This window comes from Sinocyclocheilus anshuiensis, unplaced genomic scaffold (assembly GCF_001515605.1).
Source record: "Sinocyclocheilus anshuiensis isolate Anshui unplaced genomic scaffold, SAMN03320099.WGS_v1.1 scaffold219, whole genome shotgun sequence".
Taxonomy (NCBI): domain Eukaryota; kingdom Metazoa; phylum Chordata; class Actinopteri; order Cypriniformes; family Cyprinidae; genus Sinocyclocheilus; species Sinocyclocheilus anshuiensis.
In genome coordinates, this window is record NW_015548200.1 from 323,874 (window position 1) to 344,471 (window position 20,598).

The following is a 20,598-nucleotide window of genomic DNA, read 5'->3' on the forward strand; positions in this document are numbered from 1 at the left end:
ACTTTCTCTTTAGTATAAAAACAGCTTATATTGAAGCCAATCTGCCAAAATGACAGCTTGTGGAATGTGCCGCTCTATGACGTAATAGTGTGGCTAAACCCTGCCTTCGCAGAAGAAGTTCAACTTCTATATCCCTGCCTGTTTAGCCCCACCCACCGATTCGCACATTTAGTAGATGAATAACGAGAGGCAAACGCAGGTCTACACAGAAACCAAACGATAAAGCTGCTCCGAAGACAACAAGATGCTGTGCAGTGCAAAGTTGTGGAAAAACACAGTCTTTGCATTGCCTTCCTTCTGATCACAACATTAGGAAAGAGTGGATGAACTTTATTTTTAATGAAGATCAAGACTGCGTCAGTAAGAACTTTGTCCTTTGTTCACTTCATTTTACCGTGGATTCATTTACAAACAAGGCACAATTCGATGCAGGATTTTCAGAAAGACTGAAATTAAAAGACGATGCTGTGCCGAGTCGACTATATTGGATCCGACAGTAATGTTGTACCACACAAGTGTGAGTAACTGTTTTTATTATGTGGTCACTATTGCTTTGTCTATTATTACAGATCGTTTGATATGTAGTGAGTATTTATGATTTTTTAACCTAAATCACAGCAGCGTCCATCTATGAAGAATGTTGGCTGTCAAACATACACAACTGTTAGCCAATCATAGCAGTGGGTGTTTACTTTCGAGTCTACAATCTGCCACACCTACTCAAACAGAGCGTTCTGAACAGAGGGGGTCAAAACAGGACAGAAAATAGCCTATTACTACTAAAATATTATGATGTATTTTATGTAAAAATTTTGATAACATTATAAGTAGACCTCAGAGTACAGTACAAAATAATAAAAAAGGTGAAGATGACAATTTCCATATTTCATATGACAAAAATAAATGTGATATTGGCATACACTATACTTTAACATGTCAAAGAGCATAGGAGACTTCTTTCAAAGCCATTTAAAATCTTACCAATCCCAAACTTTTGAACGGTAGTGAACCTACAGCTCTAGTGTTATTAATGAGCACATCCATGTGGAATTTATGCCTGCATAACTCCGAAAAAAAAAAAATCCACAGATTTCCACATAATTTGAATGCCCAACATTCACAAAGTTATACACATTCTCTCTTTCCTTGTGTGTTTGTTCATTTAATTATTTATTTATTTTGGATGGCTAATTTGCTAATGCTTTCAGGAACTAAAAAGTACTCTTAGCACATTTACCCATGTATAAATATCCAATTCATAGAATTTCAAATATTTCTCCAACCAAAAAAAAAGTGTTTTATAGACAAGACACTTTTTAGGACTACTGGCCAATTTAAACAAATTCATTGTTTGTTTTTACTTTTCTTTACACAGTCCAGGTAATTTAAGTAAAACCATGCACTGAAATGCTCAATCCTTCTACCATCTAACGTATAGCGCTAGCAACAGTAACAAACTTTGATTTAACATAGTGCAGCACTAATATGTTTAATCTTAATCACATCTTTTAAGTTTTAATGAATAATTTACTCAAATGTGTGTTGCATAACCCAAATCAAAGCACCTGCTTTTTGCTATAGCATGGACAGCAATCTGTGAAAATCACCAACTGCTAACACATTTGCAACACTATGATATAGCTACACAGTCTGAGCTGAAGTCAGTGTATTTTTAATGTACTTGGTATTACAGTGTCTCTAAAAGTGTTCTGCTGTTAGATTCACAAAATGACGCCTGCCGTGAGAAACAGCAGTCGACCATTCACTGGGTTGCAGACCTGCTCTGCCTCTGACCCCACCAGTGCTTTAACATGTGACATATCCCACAAAATGGCACTGAGAGGGAGACCCTGCCAGGCTGACATTTAAACCCCAGCATTGTACCCAGCTGTGACCCGGCACCACCCTCCCTCAGTGCATGAGGGTGCTTGCTCTGTCTGTTTCTTTCTCTCACACTCTCTTTTCTACATACACACAAATGAGACGACATGCTGGGGGGAAAGCTAGACCAGACTAACATGTGGCAATAGTGCATCATTCAAATAACAGCTGACTGATCATTTCACTGTTTTGGATGGAACTGGTTTATGAGACAAAATAATTCACAGACTTTTAACCAGTGTTGACACTAATAACTTAACTACATAACTAATTGTTTTTTTTCAGTATCATGACACATACCAAGACATTTGTCTTCCTGATATGTGGTGATGGATTCTAGTGAGTCGATTCATCCTAAATGGTCCTCCTATCTAACAATTAGATTTGATTCATTCTAGTGAATGAATTTTTTGGATGATTAATGTAAATGACAGACTCCCCAAAACCATTCACTGAGGCCCTGTTTACACTAGTGCATTTTTGTTTTAAACGGCGTTTTTGTTTTAAAACGATCTCCGTCCACACTACACAACTGAAAACGCAGGTCACATGACCATTCATGCAGGTACAAAAATGAGCATGATGTTATTGTTTACATGGTCGTCAAGGATACGCAGCGCGAATGTTGGCAGCCACGCCATCGTTTTCAAAAGTCTCCGTTTTGGTCCGTTTACACTGAAACGCAACCCTGGAGTCCCTGGACTATATTTCTGACCAGTTATGTAAGGTGTTAAATGGTTTTCATGTATTTAGTATAACTTTACCTGTTTAAGTTTATACTTTAACCCTAATTGACATTTTTAATACATTTCAAAGCCTTCTTTCTATACAACTCTGATTAAGCTATAAATTACATTACTATTCAAAAGACTGGAGTCAGTAAGATTTGTTTTTACTTTAAGAAATTATTACTTTATTAAGCAAGGATGCATTAAGTTGATCAAAAGTGACAGTTTTTCTTTTGAACTTTATATTTATCAAATAATTTTGAAAGAAAGCATCACATTTTCTACAAAAATATAAAAAATATTTTTGAGCAGCAAATCAGCATATTAGAATGATTCTGAAGGATCACGTCACAATGAAGACTGGAGTAATAAAAAAAGGGAGCTGAAAATTTAGCTTTGTCATCACAGGAATAAATAAAAACATTTAAAAATACATTAAAACAGAAAACAGTTATTCTAGACTTTAATAATATTTCACAACATTTCTGTTTTTACTGTATTTTTGATAAAAAATAAATGCAGCCTCTGTGAACATAAGAGACTTATTTGAGCAACATTAAAGAAAATCTTACCAACCCCAAAATTTTGAATGGTCGTGTATATCAAAGTTATATTTTTCTATTTATAACATATGGCCCCTTATGTTACCTAAATGTACTTATACTTTATGATTCTATCTTGAAGTGTAACAAACTACTACAAAGTATGTTTGTAGCTTAGTGAGATATAGCTTCAAAGTAGCCAATGCTCCCCCAATACTGGTTTTAAATAAGCCACGGTAAGGAAAATGTTTGGCATGTTTCATGAAAAAAATGCCATTATTCTGTTGGATACTTGAGGTTACAATCAATAGAGAGACAATAACATAAGGTAATGGTCTTTGGGTTTCAAGGAATAAAACAGTGCCACGAGAGCAGTATGTGGGAGTGATGTCTAATTTGAAGCATTTGTTGTCAGACAAGCTCTAATGGCATGACAGCAGCAGCATTTACAGTACTTTTAATGTAACTTTAAAATAACACAAAATAAAAGCTGCAATTGTCATAAAACCACCGGCCTCTCATTTGTCACTGTCAGTTGATGTAAAAAGACTGCAGGGTGGAAGGTCAAAATAGCTGGTTTGAATCCCATCAGCTTAAGGCTGACCTAGCCATTACCTTTTAAAATGGAGAAGGAAATGGAGGTGTAATGAGGGCTAGATGCAGGTGCCCACATGTTACTCACTATTCCCTTTCAAGATTCATAAATGAAAAAAGAAGAAGAAAAAAAACCGCCTCTCACACTGCTTTGGAGAGCGGCTTCAGGGGTTGATTGGTGGTGGGGGAGGGGGGGTGCCTGCACAGACTGCCATCAAATGCTCTTTCCCTGACCAAAAGGTCAGACCATGGTAAAAGGTTGCCAGAGTTGCGAGTCCGCCTCTCTTTCCTTGCTTTCATCCATCCTCTGGAGCCCTTGCTCCCATGAAAGAGATGGAGAGAGAATGAGGGAGAGGAGAGAGAGAGCCGCTCTGTAGCGGCTGCTCCAATATGACATTTCACACAGGGATCCACCACAGCAACCGCTGACATTTAAGTTACTTTTCAAGCAGGCAGACCGGGCTCCTAACAGCATGGCTGTTGTTAGTGGCGGTTGATGTGCCTGCTGAAATCTCTATCACAGGCAGCTCAGATCTCGGCACATTAGGTTGACTCTAAAAATGCAGCATAAACAAAGTTATAACATTGAGACTCAGACATGCGTACACACACACACACACACACACTTCATTTGACAGGTTCACACAGTATGAATATTACACACCACATTAGCACTCCGGCACCTCGTTAACACACAGTCTTTTTGCACAGGAAGTTAGGATGCCCTCCATCTGTTGCAAGTGTAGGTGTTTATGATGTCAGTTAGTGTTGCAAATAATAGCAAAGCTGAGCTTTGAAGAACCAAGCGACGGGATCTTTGACCTCTTATTTACAACACTGATAAAAGATAAAACATGGCTTTAGAAAATCTATTGCTATGCAATTGCTATGTTTTTTTTTTGTTTCATACAACAATAACCTCCCTTTATTAAAATCTGGAAAGGTAAGACATCAATTGATCAATGTAGTTTTGAAATAATAAAAAAAGACCTTGAGTTTATTTCAATTAAGAAAAAATTCGGAGGTGCTGTTGGATAAAGATCATCATAAAGGGTTCAACATGCCACAGCCACATTACATTTAAATGCTTACATACATAAACATACACAACAGGATGTGCACATATAAAAAAGCATATGCACTAAAAAGAGAGGACTTTCATCTCCAGACCATTGAAAGACCCTGGGAACAAAAGAAAGAGATGGAAATAGAGGAAACAGGGTTAAGCTTTGAAGTTGTGTGCAGCACTCTTGGTATTTCAGGATACATTTATTATCTGTGATTTCATTTCATTTGTGTTACCCTCTCTTTCCTCTGCATTAGGAGAACAATATAATTTGCTTTGATGTCTGAGGCAGAAATATCATGGCTCTGCAGTGGAGATGTAAAGAATCTCTGGACTGGCACAAAAATCTAAATTATGTCCAGACTGGCTAAAAGTGGACAGTGCGGCATGTTAAAGCTTGAAACAAAGTGCTTATGGTAACACGTCATGAATTATGATCTATCGGTTTTATTTGTTTGCTCCAAACAACAACAAAAACACAGACACAACCATGACCTGGCTTAAAGGGATAGTTCACTCAAGAATGAAAATTCTGACATCATTTACTCATCCTCATGTCATTCTAAACAAGTATGATTTTCTTCTGCAAATAATTTTTGTAAATATAATAAAACTCAATACAACATTGGACCTCACTGACTTTCACTGTACATTATACAATGTAAGAAATGCACAAATTCCAGTAACTGGATTACTATACATAAACATGTCTACTATATTTAGAGACATTACGACGTCACGTCAGGTTTTCATCAAAATATTTAGCTTTTAATAAATCACAGACTTAAGCATAATGCCATGTGGGCCTGTTTTAAATTTTTCCATTTGTATAGTGTCTTTTACAAAACATATTGTTCCAAAGCAGCTTTAGTGCCTTGCAAATCCCCCAGTGATCAAGTTAAAGGCGATCGTAGCAAGGAAAAACTATTGAAGTAGATGAGGAAGAAACCTTGTGAGGAATCAGACTAACCTCCTCCTCAAGCTGGCACATATTTAAATAAATTATGAACAATTAAATGTACAAAAACATATTGTGTACATAACAATAGTCAGAAGTTTCACAATTATGTTTTGTCATAAATTTCGAACTGAGCAAAGCATCCATCATAAATTCATATGCAAGACCAGAAATAATTAGGTAAATATTGATACTTTTTTTTTCGTGCACAATGGAAGCTCACACATGCCTACTGTGCTGCTGCTTTTGACCTTCTGTTCCTGGATCAATAATAATCTGATCATTCACCTTATTAGATTGAGGTGATCTTCACGGCCGGCTTTCATCTGTGCAGTTGTGATCTCCCTCACATAAAGTGTACAAAGCAAACTGATGTCCGATCTAACCACCAATGAAGCCCCACATTATAGTGCGGTATTGGGTGCACAAAAGCTGAAAGCCACCATTAGGGGTAAAGTGGATATTCATTTGTGCCACTGCGCAGTGGACACGAAGGCCATATTTGTTGGCCTTCAATAAAACAAATATTTGTGTTGCCATGGTGATCTCAATTTAGTCTCTTCCTTTCTATCTGGCTGATTAACACCTTCAAGGTCATTTCTAATCAGGCAAAGACTGCAGAACAAGGTGGAATTTATCAGATATTCCTTTGATACAAATTGATGTACATTTCAGCACATTCCACAGTTTGAGCTCAGTCTTGCAAACACCTTTTATGTAAATACAATTCTGAATTTCACATTCTGAGCAATAAATGTTTAAAAAAATGTTGTCTTATAATTTACTGTAAGATCATCACCACACCCAACTGCTTGAATAAAATAAAGCAGCAAATGAGGGAGAATAACTAAAAAGACAAACCGAGTGTGAATGCCTTTGTCTAGCTTGGTATTCCTTTTTTTTTCTTAGTATTCCTAAGTCTCCTGACTGTCTAATATCTGACACGCGTGTGACTCTGAGAAGCTTCTTAATGAGTCATGAGTGCGAATGGGGATTTTTACGGAAACCCCATTTACATATCACCACAGAAACACCAATATGTTCCCCCAAAGACTTCAAGCGCTGCGGTAAAACATCAGCTTACACACCAACTGTAGAGCTGTTATATTAACTGCTGCCTAGAAGTGTGAGGCATTTCCAGGTTTCAGTTTAAAGCCTTTAATACAGTATTAGAAAGAACCTTGACATTGTTCAAGACCAGAACGGACAGCAATAAAACATCTTGAATAACACTAAGCCGAATTATAGCATAAAGCTGTATTTAGTTGAATTTTTGTAGCTCACAATAGTTCACAAGTCATTAATTGCCACACTGAGCTTTTTCTGCCGAACTGAGATGTGGGTGCATATTGCATTTGCACATATGACAGCATGTCACATATGTAACATGGAGTGTAACACTAGCAGGGCAAGGCTGGTGAAAAGGCCTGAATCTGTGAACTTATTGGAGAAAGCTCGTCCTGTTTCTTCACCTGCAAGATGTGATTCGACAGCAAATCCCTTCCTTGGCATGTCACAGTATTATATGCTAATGTTTATTTCCACTGCATCAAATTTTACTCTCCTGGGGGAGGGAGAAAAGGGAAGAGAAAGAGAAAGTCAATGCAGGGATGAAGAGAGAGTCTGGGAAGGCTCTCTGAGGTTTTGCTCGCATACATATGAAAATACACACTAACGCTCTCTCTTTGTGATGTTTCGATGAAATGCGTACCCTAAAAACTCATTTAATACATTTGTGCCTATATGTTATGTCTTTTTATGAATTTACATGTTTAAATATTCTTATATCTTTAATATAACAGCTGTTAATAATTACTGACTTTTCATGTTTCAGTTCATTTAGCATTCTGTCTCCAATCTTTTATTTATTTATTTACTTTTTGCTGTTGTATTTATGGTTGAACTATCTCGTTACCTGCCAAGCTCCCATTCTGCAATGAGAATTTGCATTTAAATGGCCTACCTGGTTAAATTAAGGGGAAATAACTGAAAGTAAATAAGCAGACAAGGTTTACAAGCCTTTCACTAAGACTATTCTATGAAAACAGGCATGTAGACATGCTTAATATTCTCCATAAACACACACACACACACGCACACACACACACACACACACACACACACACACACACACACACACACACCCACACATATACATACACACACACACACCAAGAAAATCGCACTTGAGATTCCTGCCTGTCATAGATGATTTTCTGCTCCTTCCTGCATTATCTGTTGAAGTGGTGCATGGAGAATTCTCCTGCTAATGGCTGCATCCATGCATAAACAACCTGAAATAATTCCTGCCCCAATTTATTCACAAACTCAGTCAGATGTACCATTTGACAGGATCTGCCTCCTGCTAATTTGAGAATAAAGTAGCCAACAGCAGCGGCTCATTCATACACATCCTCCCCACTTCCTGCACCCGTGCCAGATGCCATCACAGCCCATCCCTCCTAGAAAAAGCTTCTAAACTTTTCTTCCAGCACTTCAATGTTCATCACATGAACACCATTCTCAAACGAATCACTTTTGCTCTAAAATACTTCACTTGACCTTCCCCAATCATCCACAGTTTCTTGACAAGTGCATCCACATCCAATGCCCCATCAAGGTAGTCTACAGAATCTGCAAATCTAAAAAAATTCCAACTCTGACCCATCTGATAGCAATAATTACAGGCCAGTCTTTCTTCTTTTCGTGTTGTGTCCTCTCACCCTAAGCAGCCTGCTTTATATTTTCTGTCCTTTTTTTTGTGCTAATTATCTCATATACAACAAAGCTCTGATTTTTATATAAATATATAACTTTTTTTTCTTGATGTGACATTTGCAATAAATGTTCAGAACATTTTGTTTCCACAAAAAACAATGAAGGATTTTGTTCTGTTCTTCTTTGTATTTGGAACTCAGATCTTTTCCATCCCATATATTGCTAGGAAAACGTAAACAGTTGTTGTTCAAAAATCCATCACCACACAACCAAAAATGCTAACACGTTATAATAAGGTTAAATTAATTAACATTAGTTAATGCTTTCGCATTAAGTATTAAAATCTAACAATGGATATTTCTTTTGCAACATTTATTAATCTAGGTTCATTTTAATTTATAAATATACCATCTTTCATTGTTAACTGATGTTCATTCCTAATATTTATTACATTTATTTAATTATTTATAATTTATTACTTTAATGTTAACAATGTATTAATATATGTATAGTGATTAATAAAAGCTATAACATTTTTGTTCATTGTTAGTTCATGTTAGCTTTTTCATAAATGAATGTTAACGAATTGAACCTTAAGTTCCCGCAGAAATATTATCTTGAGGCTTTTGGGCAGACAAAAACACATGGCTGGTTTTGGGTGATGATGGACGGTTCTTTTTAAAGCTCTCCTTCCATCACCTCTCTACACCTGGATGTCTCCCACACTTCCCACCAACTGCTAGGCAAAGACTGTGAGTTAATGATAGGCCTGTGCAGCTGACATTGAGTGTTGGGGATTTAGTCGCTATGGAAACCCCTATCATAGCTGACGTGGGGTGGCAGAGTCACTGTCGCTATGACAACTGGGCCAGCTGACATACAGGTGGTCAGGGGGCGGGTGATATCACCAGGTGTTGTGTGCCCCCGTGACCTCTGGCAGTGATAGGAGGAGGAAAAAAGGTCATGCTTTTCCTTTTGCCTTTTATGAGCTATGTATATATCTTTCACGTTTCCACTCTCATATCCCGGTCGTCTTGCTCTCCCTATTTCCCGTTCCCTTTTATTTTTCATCCTTTGTGCATAACCTGTGTCTCTTCACCCCTTAAACACCCATCCTCTCTCTCTCTCTCTTTTAATCTGAGAAGGAGCTATAAAGAGGTTCATCTTTTAACAGGGAGAAAGGTATGATATACTGGCCAGCAAATGAGTTCATTAAAACATTAATCAACACATTTATCAACTATCAACTGAAAAAATAAATCTTCCCCTTCCCTGCTTCCATCACACACTTTTTTGTCTCCCTCACCCTCATCTCTACCATATTTCACACATATTCAATATATAAATATGAAAAAACTGCCACCCTTTGTATCGCTTTTGTGCATAAAAACCTAAGTACAAATATCAGATCAACAGAGCTCTACACACAGGAGCTATATATGACATTCAGACATCGCATCAAATAATCATGTCTTCATTTTAAATGTTGCATGTACCCACATGGAGGTGTGACCTGTGGAAGGCCTATCGAACCTCCCTCCTTATCTCTGTGACATTTCCTTACCTCAGTCTACATCTACCACAGTCACATCCAACACTGTCATATCAGATCTCTAGCTAAGCACTTCTGCCATTACTTTAGCAGAAGGAAACAGAGAGAGATTTCAGTCATGCGTGAGGTGAGAGCAATCCTATGACTTGATTGGCCCCCATGGGAAGGCGCTTTTCTTTTTATTTATTTTCTTTATTTTTTTTTCTTTTCTATTGCTTTTCATTTCTTTTTCCTAGATCTGTCATGCCACTTTAAAGGGATAGTTCACCCAAAAATGAAAATTACCCCATGATTTACTCACCTTCAAGCCATCCTAGGTGTATATGACATTCTTCTTTCAGACGAATACAATCGTAGCTACATTAAAAAACATCCTGGTTCTTCCAAGCTTTATAATGGGAGTGGACAGTAGCCCAAAATTTGAAGTCCAAAAAATTGAACCAATCCATTATAAAAGAAGTCCACATGGCTCCGGGGGGTTAATAAAGGCCTCCCGAAGTGAAGCGATGCGTTTGTGTAATAAAAATATCCATATTTACAACTTTATAAACCTTAATCTCTAGCTTCCGCTAACTGTTATACACGCGTTCACGAGAGAATGGCGTCCAGCGGATGACACAGGATGTAGGGCAAACGCGATGACGAACGTGGAAGTGACGAACGTGGAAGAGAGGAGAGAGCAAAACAAAACACCAGTCACGAATTAGTAGTACAAAACGAGGATTTGTAAAGAAAAATATCAAGAGATTTCAATATAAGCCAAGAGAACACTGGTTTTCCTTTGCTGTAAACAAAACTTGCTTCTCGCGAGACTAGCATATCTAGTCTCGACATACGTCCTACACTCTTAAAAATAAAGGTGCTTCACGATGCCATAGAAGAACCTTTTTGTCTAAATGGTTCCATAAATAATGGATGAGATGGAAGTAGCGCAGCTTGTTTTGCGATGTATTCTCCTCTTTGCTTTTTTGTGGCACACATACTAAGGTCTTATGGTCTTATTCTCTATTGGAAAGCTCATTTAGACCAGGTTCATAAAGGCTGCCGGCACATCAATACCATACTTGATTACATTCTCACCTCCGCTGAGAGGCCTCGATGAATATTTATCGATGTAGATGCACACGCACCCTCTCCTTTCATCACATCCGTCCACTGCCCCTCAAAACCTTCTTCACTTAATTTCTTTATGAATATTAAAGGCTGCATTATGTCAGCTCACAGACTGACAGCACTTGAGCTAATCCTGTTATTGTCTTAGCGAGATGGCTGCATCTCTTGCTTAATGTGTCAAAAAACATGCATCCCATTATTTATTTATTTTTTCCCTCTTTCTATTGTTGTGTTTGTCTTATGTTGGCATGGAGACAACCCTAAGTGGATCGGAAAACAATTTGTGGAGGTGGGGGTATGGGTTATCAAAGTGCTGCTTTCAACAGGAATATGCTTGACGTTAATTCTTAGCAAACAATCAATGCCTGGGTTTTCATGTAATAGGAGCGTCGTGGCAAACACAGAGGGAAGGAAACTTGAAAATTAAAAACATCTATCTCAATGATTGTCCAAAGTCACACACAAAAAAAACCTGAAAATGTTCACATTTGACGACACATGAAAATCATCAAAAATATTCCAACATTTTTTTAAATGCATTCCAAGAAAGTATTTTTAAACTGCTTCCTGCAAATCACTTACTGTCATGTGCTGTGGATGATTAAAACACAACATTTTACTCTAAATACTGTGGATGAATGCACCTTGTTTTCAATGTAGTGCAAGGCTACCGGTGTCAGCTGCTTCCATTTATTTTATCTGTACAAAAATAGACCATTATATGCTGCTTGATGTTGAAAACTGTTTTTTTGTTATAATATTATTTTAATTTATTATTGTAATCATAAACACACTGGGTTGTAGTGAAAATAGGCTTAGTGTTTACTGCACTTTCTTGTTCTTCTAGTTATTTATATAACTTGTTTCCTAATCTAGATTTATAATAAAACTGCCATTGTATACAACGAATACGACTGGGTTTGTGACAAATTGCTTATGTTCCTCTCAGGGCTCCAGACTGGGACTAAAACGGTCACATTTGCGACCAAAAATATTAATTTGTGAGTGAAGTTTTTGCTGAGGTCGCCACTGGCGACTACATATATTTAAATGTTATGACATGAATTTGCATGTAATGCCTTTTTTCCTGATTGTTTTGCGATCGCATCATTTGCTATGTTCACGTATTAAACTGAGACGATGCGCATCAAAGTTTTAGTGGAAAAAAGAGTTTCAAACAGCCATCTCTGCAGCACAGCAGTGCTGACACACACCTGTTAAACGCAGCTCAGTTGTGCAGCGCGAGAGAGATCGAAATGACGGAGACGTGCAAGCAAAAGTGTGGAAAAGCAGAGTCTATTTTGTGCACAACTTGAACAAACTACAACAGGCAGTTTTGCCGCTCTTTAATGCAGCAGGCGCGGTCGCTTTAGCGCCTCAGTTCAAGCGACAAGTGAACCATTTATATCTTTCTCTTTACTACTATAGTACAAAATGAACATGAATTAACATCAAAAGGTAGGCTATTTTATAAGAAAGCCTACAGTACAACCTACTGAAATGTTTCACGTAGAAGTTCATTCAGTGTTTTAAACTGCGAAAAACGTGTAAAGCTGGTAAACATAGCAACGTAATATACATTTACCTCAGAATAACCATTCGGTGTCCATAAGCTCATCAGTCAGCTAGAAAAATAACTATAAAGAAGAGCATTTTGCTATATTTATGCACCATTGGATGTTAATATTTTACTTAACCTCTAGTCTACATGATTCAACTTCTCCTATACAAAATTGCATTTTACTAATTAAGAAAAACAGACTGAATGTGTGAAAACCATATGACAACACTTATAGGATGCATTGAGGAGGAGTCCAAACTACACTCAGTGGCCAAGTGATGCTTATGGTCCATGATATTGGTACAGATTCTGTGTAATGAACAGTTCTTTGTGACTGTATATTTCAAGTTGGAAAAGACATTTAATTCCCACTTTAAGTGAACCTTAGTTCCCAGGTCATCTACAAGATTGATTAAAATGCTGATAAATTCAAGAAAAGATGAGACATAATCACATGAAAGTATGATTGAAATGTTAAAAAATAATAATAAAATAAATAAAACACGTTTATTCTGTGGCACCTAAAAAAATAATTTGGCGACTAAATTTTTTTCTTATAGGAGCCAATGGCTCCTTACTCTATTTTTTTGTTTGGAGCCCTGCCTCTATTTTAAGTCACTTTGGATAAAATGTATAAATGTAAATGTAAATAGCGGCTAATGAATCGGAAGTCTCACATACTTACAGGAAATTATTGACTTGAATGCTGAAAATTAAAAAGAAATTGACGTGACATGTGGCCAAGTATGATGCCCATACTCAGAATTTTTGCTCTGCATTTATCCCATCCAAGTGCAAACACACAGCACTACTCATAAGTAGTGAACAAACGCAGAGCAGCGGGCAGCCATTTTTACTGCCCCCCAGGGAGCAGTTGGGGGTTCAGTGCCTTGCACAAGGGCACCTCAGTCATAGTATCCTCATTTGTAAGTCGCTTTGGATAAAAGTGTCAGCTAAATGACTAAATGTAATGTAAATGGTATTGAAGAGAGAGGTCATTCACTCCCCGAGACTCGAGCCCACGACTATTGGGTTACAAGTCCAGCTCTATAACCATTAGGCCATGACTGCCCCATGAGGTGGATACTAAATAATTCCATGTCTCTGGCACTCCACTGACAAATATGTCTATACAGAGCAGTGTTTCAATTTGATGAAAATAAAACAAAAGCAATCCCACATTCTCGATCATTTACAAACATACTGTATGAATTCTCTATGACATTTTCTGAGAAATCAGTGTGTATGTGACACATCATCACTCTGCAACAACCGTACTCAAACAGTGACTATTAAAATATATTAAACCAGGAGTCAAGTTTAAACGGTCAATCATATTCACCAGAAAGATCATGGTGGTTGACAATTTTACTAAGTATTGAACGAAAAGTCTATGACAGTTTGCTAGCTACACCAGCCCTATCCAGAATGTTGATAATTTAATTGCTTCTTTTTTTTACACATCAGGTAAAATGTGTATTCATTTTATATCACAAAAAAGTTTCATATATTGATATCAGCTTAATAAATGTTAATTTACTGAAATCAGCATGAAATCATCATCAAAAATCTAGTATTCATAACGCCTCTCTTTCTGCCAGTGGTCTAACAGGCGATGTTGCATCAATGCAGTTGTTAAGCAGTGCTCAATGGGCCACTAAAAATCTACCACCAAAACAACACAGACTTAAGGGCAGGTGGTCAATGGCTGTGAGATCAAATGTCCCAGCATAAGAACAATCTCATTCGCTCGGTGTTCCCTTAAATTCTGAGAACAATACAAGGATATCCTCTCTGATTATTATCCCCAAAAAAAGCAAAACAGGTTTTACCATTCTCAATCTAAGATAATCAACCCCTGTTGTATATACAGTGGGTACGGAAAGTATTCAGACCCCCTTCAATTTTTCACTGCAGTATTGTTTATGTTTTAAATGGTTCTGTTTCATGCAGAACAGCACTTTTAATCATTTTATTTTAAAGTATCCAGTGAAATTGCCAAATGTCTACGTGTTAGGCATTAGTCTCTAAACGTCTCTTTCCATGTAGTTGATTGAGATAACTAATAACCATCTGTCCCTCCATCCTCTCTCTCTCCCTCTGTTGCGTGGCCGTTTTGATTGACATAGTATATTTGGCATGTTGCCTCTGCAGCAGACAGCGAATTGAATCAGTGACATAGAGAGCCGCTTAGCTCTATTTAATGGCAATCACAGACATATACACACACATACATGCTCACACACACATCTACACACACAAACACAGATGTATATAAATATATAGCACACAATCACAGAAAGCAGTTTACTGATGTATCCTCATTCCTTCGGGTCTAAGATGTGTAAGTTCTTAAAAGAGGCCATTTTTATATTAAGTCGAAAAATAAATGCAATTTAGGATTTGGTTTTTAATTCACAAGAATTGAGCAGGCTAATAATAGAGTCCCAAAAATGCTATAGTAATAGCATGCATTTTTGGGATATGCACCACGGTAATAGTATTTTTGGAAGTACTTTGAGAATAACAATAAATGTCATAGCATACAGTATGAATATAGCAAATATTCAGCACCACAATAGATTTGGTATCAGAGGCAGTTTGCAACAATCTTAGAGAAATAACTGCAATGATGACGGGACTTAAATTCTGAAACTTTTACGTGGGACGTAAGACTTTTTCCTATTAGTTGACTGCTAGTCATAAGTGCTATGATTTTGCTGTATTTTGCCTTTACCTGTAATGTAGCACTAGCACTTCAAAGGACATTTATATAAACAGCATAAGATCTCCAATCCATGATTTGAACTTTTCTCACGATTTAAAGGGATAGTTCACCAAAATTGAAAATTGTGTCGTCAATTTGTTGAGTTGTTCCAAACCTGTATGAATTTCTTTCTTCTGCTGAACACTAAAGAAGTTATTTTGAAGAATGTGGGTAACCAAACAGTTGCTGGTCTCCACTGACTTCCATAGTATGGAAAAGAAAATACTATATAAGTCAATGGGGACCAGCAACTATTTAGCTACCCATATTTTTAAAAAATATCTTCTTTTGTGTTTTAGCAGAAGAAAGAAATTCATACAGGTTTAGAACAACTCGAGGGTGAGTAAATAACAGAATGGCAGAATTTTCATTTTGGGGGAACTATCCCTTTAATGCTGGTGGTAGCTGTTGCTAATCCATGACATTTCATTCTAGAGTTCGATATAAACACCATCTATAAAAGAATGCTAAGTTAAGGCACAGATTCTGCGAGTAAAACACGTTCAATAAGGGGTTGCACTCTGGGAAAGGAGGATGTCATCATTGGTGAGGGAGGAAGAGGGGAGAGAAAGAAGACTCCTTTCCTCTGACTTACATCACTCAGTCCAGCCTCAAGAATCTGCAGACCACTCTCCTTCTCCAGCTGTCCTTGCTGCTCAACTGTAAAAGAGAAAAAAGGGTGACTGAGTGAGAACACATATAACAGGGTATATATAGCATGTCATCAGTGCTGAGATGGAGGTGTGTGTGACAGGTGTGCTTGAGCTCATCTGACTGAGTATTAGGGAGTCTGTTGTTTAAAAATTACTTTCCATATTTGAAAATACTGAAATATATATGAAATGACAAATATCTGCAAGCAACAATCAAGAGGGCCTGAGGACAATGGAAAATGATAAGAGGGTGTGTAAAATGCTCTTCAGGATTATTAGCACTAAGAAAGGATTTTAGTATGTTTAGGGCTCCAGGGAGACTGACATCTTCAAAAAATACACCAAGCAAAATATGTTTTAGCCTGAAACCTGAAAGTACAAACATTTATCCTACTGTGCGAATCTGGGGGCAGTGGTTAAAAAAAGAGCACTGTGTGGTTGCAATAACTGAATTTACTTAGACCGCTGATGGATCAGAATTCCAGACCTTTTTTCAGTATGTGACTATTTCCAAAGCTTTCAGAGCTTTTGTATTGAATAAAAGGTCCAAAAATATGGCACCCTGTGTGTGGGCTTTGTATGTCAGAAGAAAAAAAATAAAAGGATTTATTTGCAGGTAACAATTTGTTTGAGACTGAGCAGTTGTGTCAGATGAACAGAGATATCTGTTCTTTGATAACTTCTGAGAACACTAAAATCAGTGGTTCCTTTCAATAATGTTGTTACATGTTTAATCCTTAAACACATACATAAGGTTAGCCATTTCAAGCGGCATGTCAAGTGCTGCATCTGCTGGCATGACAGAAACAGTAAAGAAGCATGATGTGTTACATATCGGCCAGTTTTACATTTGGCTTGAAGTAAAGTTAGCTTGCTTACAGCCCCAGCAAAGCAATTCAACGTGTTACTTAACTACTTAACATATTACAATTTGTGTTCATCCCCAATAGTTTCTCCTCTCCTCAACACAAACCCACAACAAATCAGCCTGAAGGTCAGCAATGGTTAGATTTAACACAACTGAAAACCAAACCAAACTAAAGTCTGTGCGTCTCTCAAACAGTGTTCATAAGCAGCGTCTCTGCTATTACTGAAAATGTATGTTTAACGGTTTCAAAAAAAAAGTTTTTGCATGGATAATAAAAGGTAATTATATCAAGCATTAAATAGCCATGGTAATAAACTGTTGTAAATATTCTTTAAGAATTCAACAAAAGTTACTATACATTCTAACCAACACCCTTTCCTTTCATTACTCCATGACTGTCTGAAACACATGATTCTGATGACCAGCTTAGAGATAAAATACATGCACAAAAACATTACTTTTGAATCATGCCATGCAAATGTATTTATTTTATTATAGCTAGCCACTGGGATAAATCAGTTTTAGCATGTAACTTTTACTTGTCCTAAGGATGTCTTTGAAGTCATGAAGCTATTTTCATTTAGTGGCACCAAAAGCAGCAACTTCAATGTTGAAATTCTATATTTTTTAATTATTACTCTTTAATTAACATTACATCTTTACATTGCCAAGTTAATAACTGAGGGAAAAACTATTACCCTCTTTTCCGGTGCTCTGTCTGGTTGTCAAAAACAAAAAAAAAACCTGCACAATTAACAGATTTCAGCAACAAATAGGCCAGCAGACATGTTCATTACGAGAGGTGGGAATAATCTCAGTCATTTACTGATCTAAATGTGTGAACAATTACCTGCCATGTTCTATAAGCCATGAAGGAACATAGCACAACACACGCGTGAGAGTGTGTACACTCTAATACTGTATGTGGATTGAAGCATATTTTAGGATGATAGAATCAAACAAAATACATTATTTAAAAAAAAAAAGCTCAACATAAGATGAAACACTTTCTCCTACTTTTGATTCTCAGGCAAGTTGCTCTTTTCCAGCACAGCTTTGATAGTGCATTTAGAGAGAGAGAGTGAATTAAAAGGCTTTTTACAGATTACACAGAAGGGAAAGTAATTATACAGTGTGAAATTATAATTGACTTTGTTTACTTTGCCGGAGGAGGAATGACAGAGGGAGGGAGCGGGGTTAAGAGGCAGCACTGAGATAGTGGAGAGAGAGAACGATATATATAAGAAAAACAGACCGTCAGACCGTGGGAAGATAAGGCAAGAAAAGAGTGAAAATAAATGGCAATGCAAGGAAGCCAAGGCGAAGAATTTGGACAGAAAAGAGAAAGGGGAAAAAGAAACATTCTGAAGAAATACAGAACAGAACGACTGAGCGAGAAAAAAAAAGAGAGAGAAAGAGTTCTTTAAGTGCCCCCTGATGACGTCTATGCTAATGACACCAGCTGAGTTGGTCTCCGGAGCTGGTCTTGTCTGCTGGAGGCTCTTTAATTAGGATTTTAATCTATTAAAGCCCATTCCTCTCGTCCTACACTCTTAATGCTACATTCCATATGATTAAGCACGATGCCTCAGAAAAGTCAACAAGCGACTCATCTCTCCTTACATCACCGTCTGTCTATCTTTCACTTCACTCTCCCGCCTGTGACAGCATTAACGCACGGTCTCTGTAAACAGGTGTATGTGTGTGTGTGACAGAACGAGAATGAGGGAGTGTGTGAACTAATGTATCTATCAGCTGCTGCGGTTGAGAGAAAATGAAAGACACTTTTTTTACTATTCTGCACCACAACATCACTTCTTGAGACAGAGATCATCCAAGCTCGCTAAACATCTATTACTGCCATATATATATATATATATATACTGTTTTGTTGTACAGGCACGGAAATAGAGGCGGCACATATTCTCTCCGCTGTTTGTACATGGTCATTTTTGCCAGCTGAAAATGTTTTGCTTATGTAACACAACAAAAAACATTATGATGTGACACTACTTAAATAATTCAAAAATACATAAAAAAATGCAATTCATACAATGGCTGGCAAACAAGGTAGTTTGGTATAATGTTTTTTTTTTTTAATAATAATAATAATAATAACTTCACCCCTAAACTGAGTATTAAAAAATGTCCAAACAAGAGTCATGTGATGCAACCAAAATCCAGAAAAATAAACCATAAAACAGGAACTGGCCACATGGAGAAGACCCATGCAGACCCTATTGACTGTGTCAAGGTCAAAGTCTCACAATATCACATATTTTGACCTTTGTTGGGCAAAGCAAGGCAAGTTCAAGTTTTTAAATATCTTATTTTGAAAATGTCTACGTCATTTTTGAAATCAAAATGAATGAAATCATGATTTTAAAAAATGTATCTTGAAAAAAGTATCTTAAAAATCTTTTCATTTCACCACTTGACATCTTTAAAATATTAATTTTTCAAAAAAAGTGATTAAAAATTTAACATGAAACCAACATGACTACAAAGAGTATATTTCTAAGCACATGTGTTTTAAGATTTTTTATATCTCCTTTTCTTTATCATGGCCAATCTTACGTCACTGACCCATTTTTGTTAATGAAGTACCTGGATAATGTTAAATAATTTAAAGTAATCTAAATAAATCATACATATTTCAGTGTCACACCTAGGAATGTAGACTATATTCACATATGGTATACAAGAAGAAATACTGTGCCACTATCCATGATTTGTTAATGTGTTTTTCTCCGTAGAGTACCGAAGAAATGCTAAATGAGAGCAAATGCAATCATGTTAACAAACATGCCTTCTCACATTGCATATTCACACATGAGGGACTAAATCTCACTCTCACCTGCGCTGAGCTTTGACCCATTCTTGCGAATGAAACTGCACCCAGGCTAACCTTGTGTCACAGCCAATCCCCAGAACCCCTCAGAGTCTCCATTTATTACAGCTTAGAGACTGTGGAGGCCTCCTCCATCCACTTTGCACTCAGGCCTGTCTGCAGCCACTTTAAATGTAAATGAAAGGCTGGGGACAGAGTCATGGAGCCTGAGCGTTTCTCAGGGGAAAGGGACTGCATGAGGGTAAGATGCCCTGCTTTTGAAAAAATGCCTCATAAAGGTTTGTGATTTGTTGCATTTAGGACTGTATGCTGGATTTGGATGAGGTTAAAATGTAATGAAAGATAAACAGAGAAACGATCTGTCCACAGATGATGACAGAAGATAGCAGCCAAACAATCATGAGCGGTGGTGGTCTTGCAAAGCTGCCATGGAGAGCAAATAACGAGGCCTTTAAAAATGAAAAATATTTTCTTCAGATTTCATATATGACATTTGTCATATTGACAAATAAAAAAGAACATAAGCCCATTTCAGTGCACTATATGAATTACAATCTGTTTCATACACACACACACACACACACACACACACACACACACACATTCTGGAAGCTGCATATTTCTACATTTCTACTGCATATTTTATTCAGTAAAAAATTGTCTTGACTTTCCAAATTATTCAAGACAGCCCATGAAAACATGTGTCAGGCTTGATTTTCAAGTTGTTTTTCAACTGGCTTTAATTG

At 37.1% G+C, this 20,598-nt stretch overlaps 1 protein-coding gene across 1 annotated transcript in view; it reads right to left on the reverse strand.

Moving 5' to 3' along the window:
• Window positions 1–16,295, reverse strand: part of LOC107653275 (receptor-type tyrosine-protein phosphatase N2-like) — a 64,541-nt gene extending 48,246 nt beyond the window's left edge. The window contains exons 1-2 of the mRNA XM_016439944.1: window positions 16,289–16,295; window positions 16,076–16,140 (exon numbers count right to left, since the gene is read on the reverse strand). Of these exons, the coding sequence (XP_016295430.1) occupies window positions 16,076–16,140; window positions 16,289–16,295 (72 nt within the window). The remainder of the gene's footprint in view (window positions 1–16,075; window positions 16,141–16,288) is intronic.
• Between the last annotated feature and the right edge of the window lie 4,303 nt (window positions 16,296–20,598).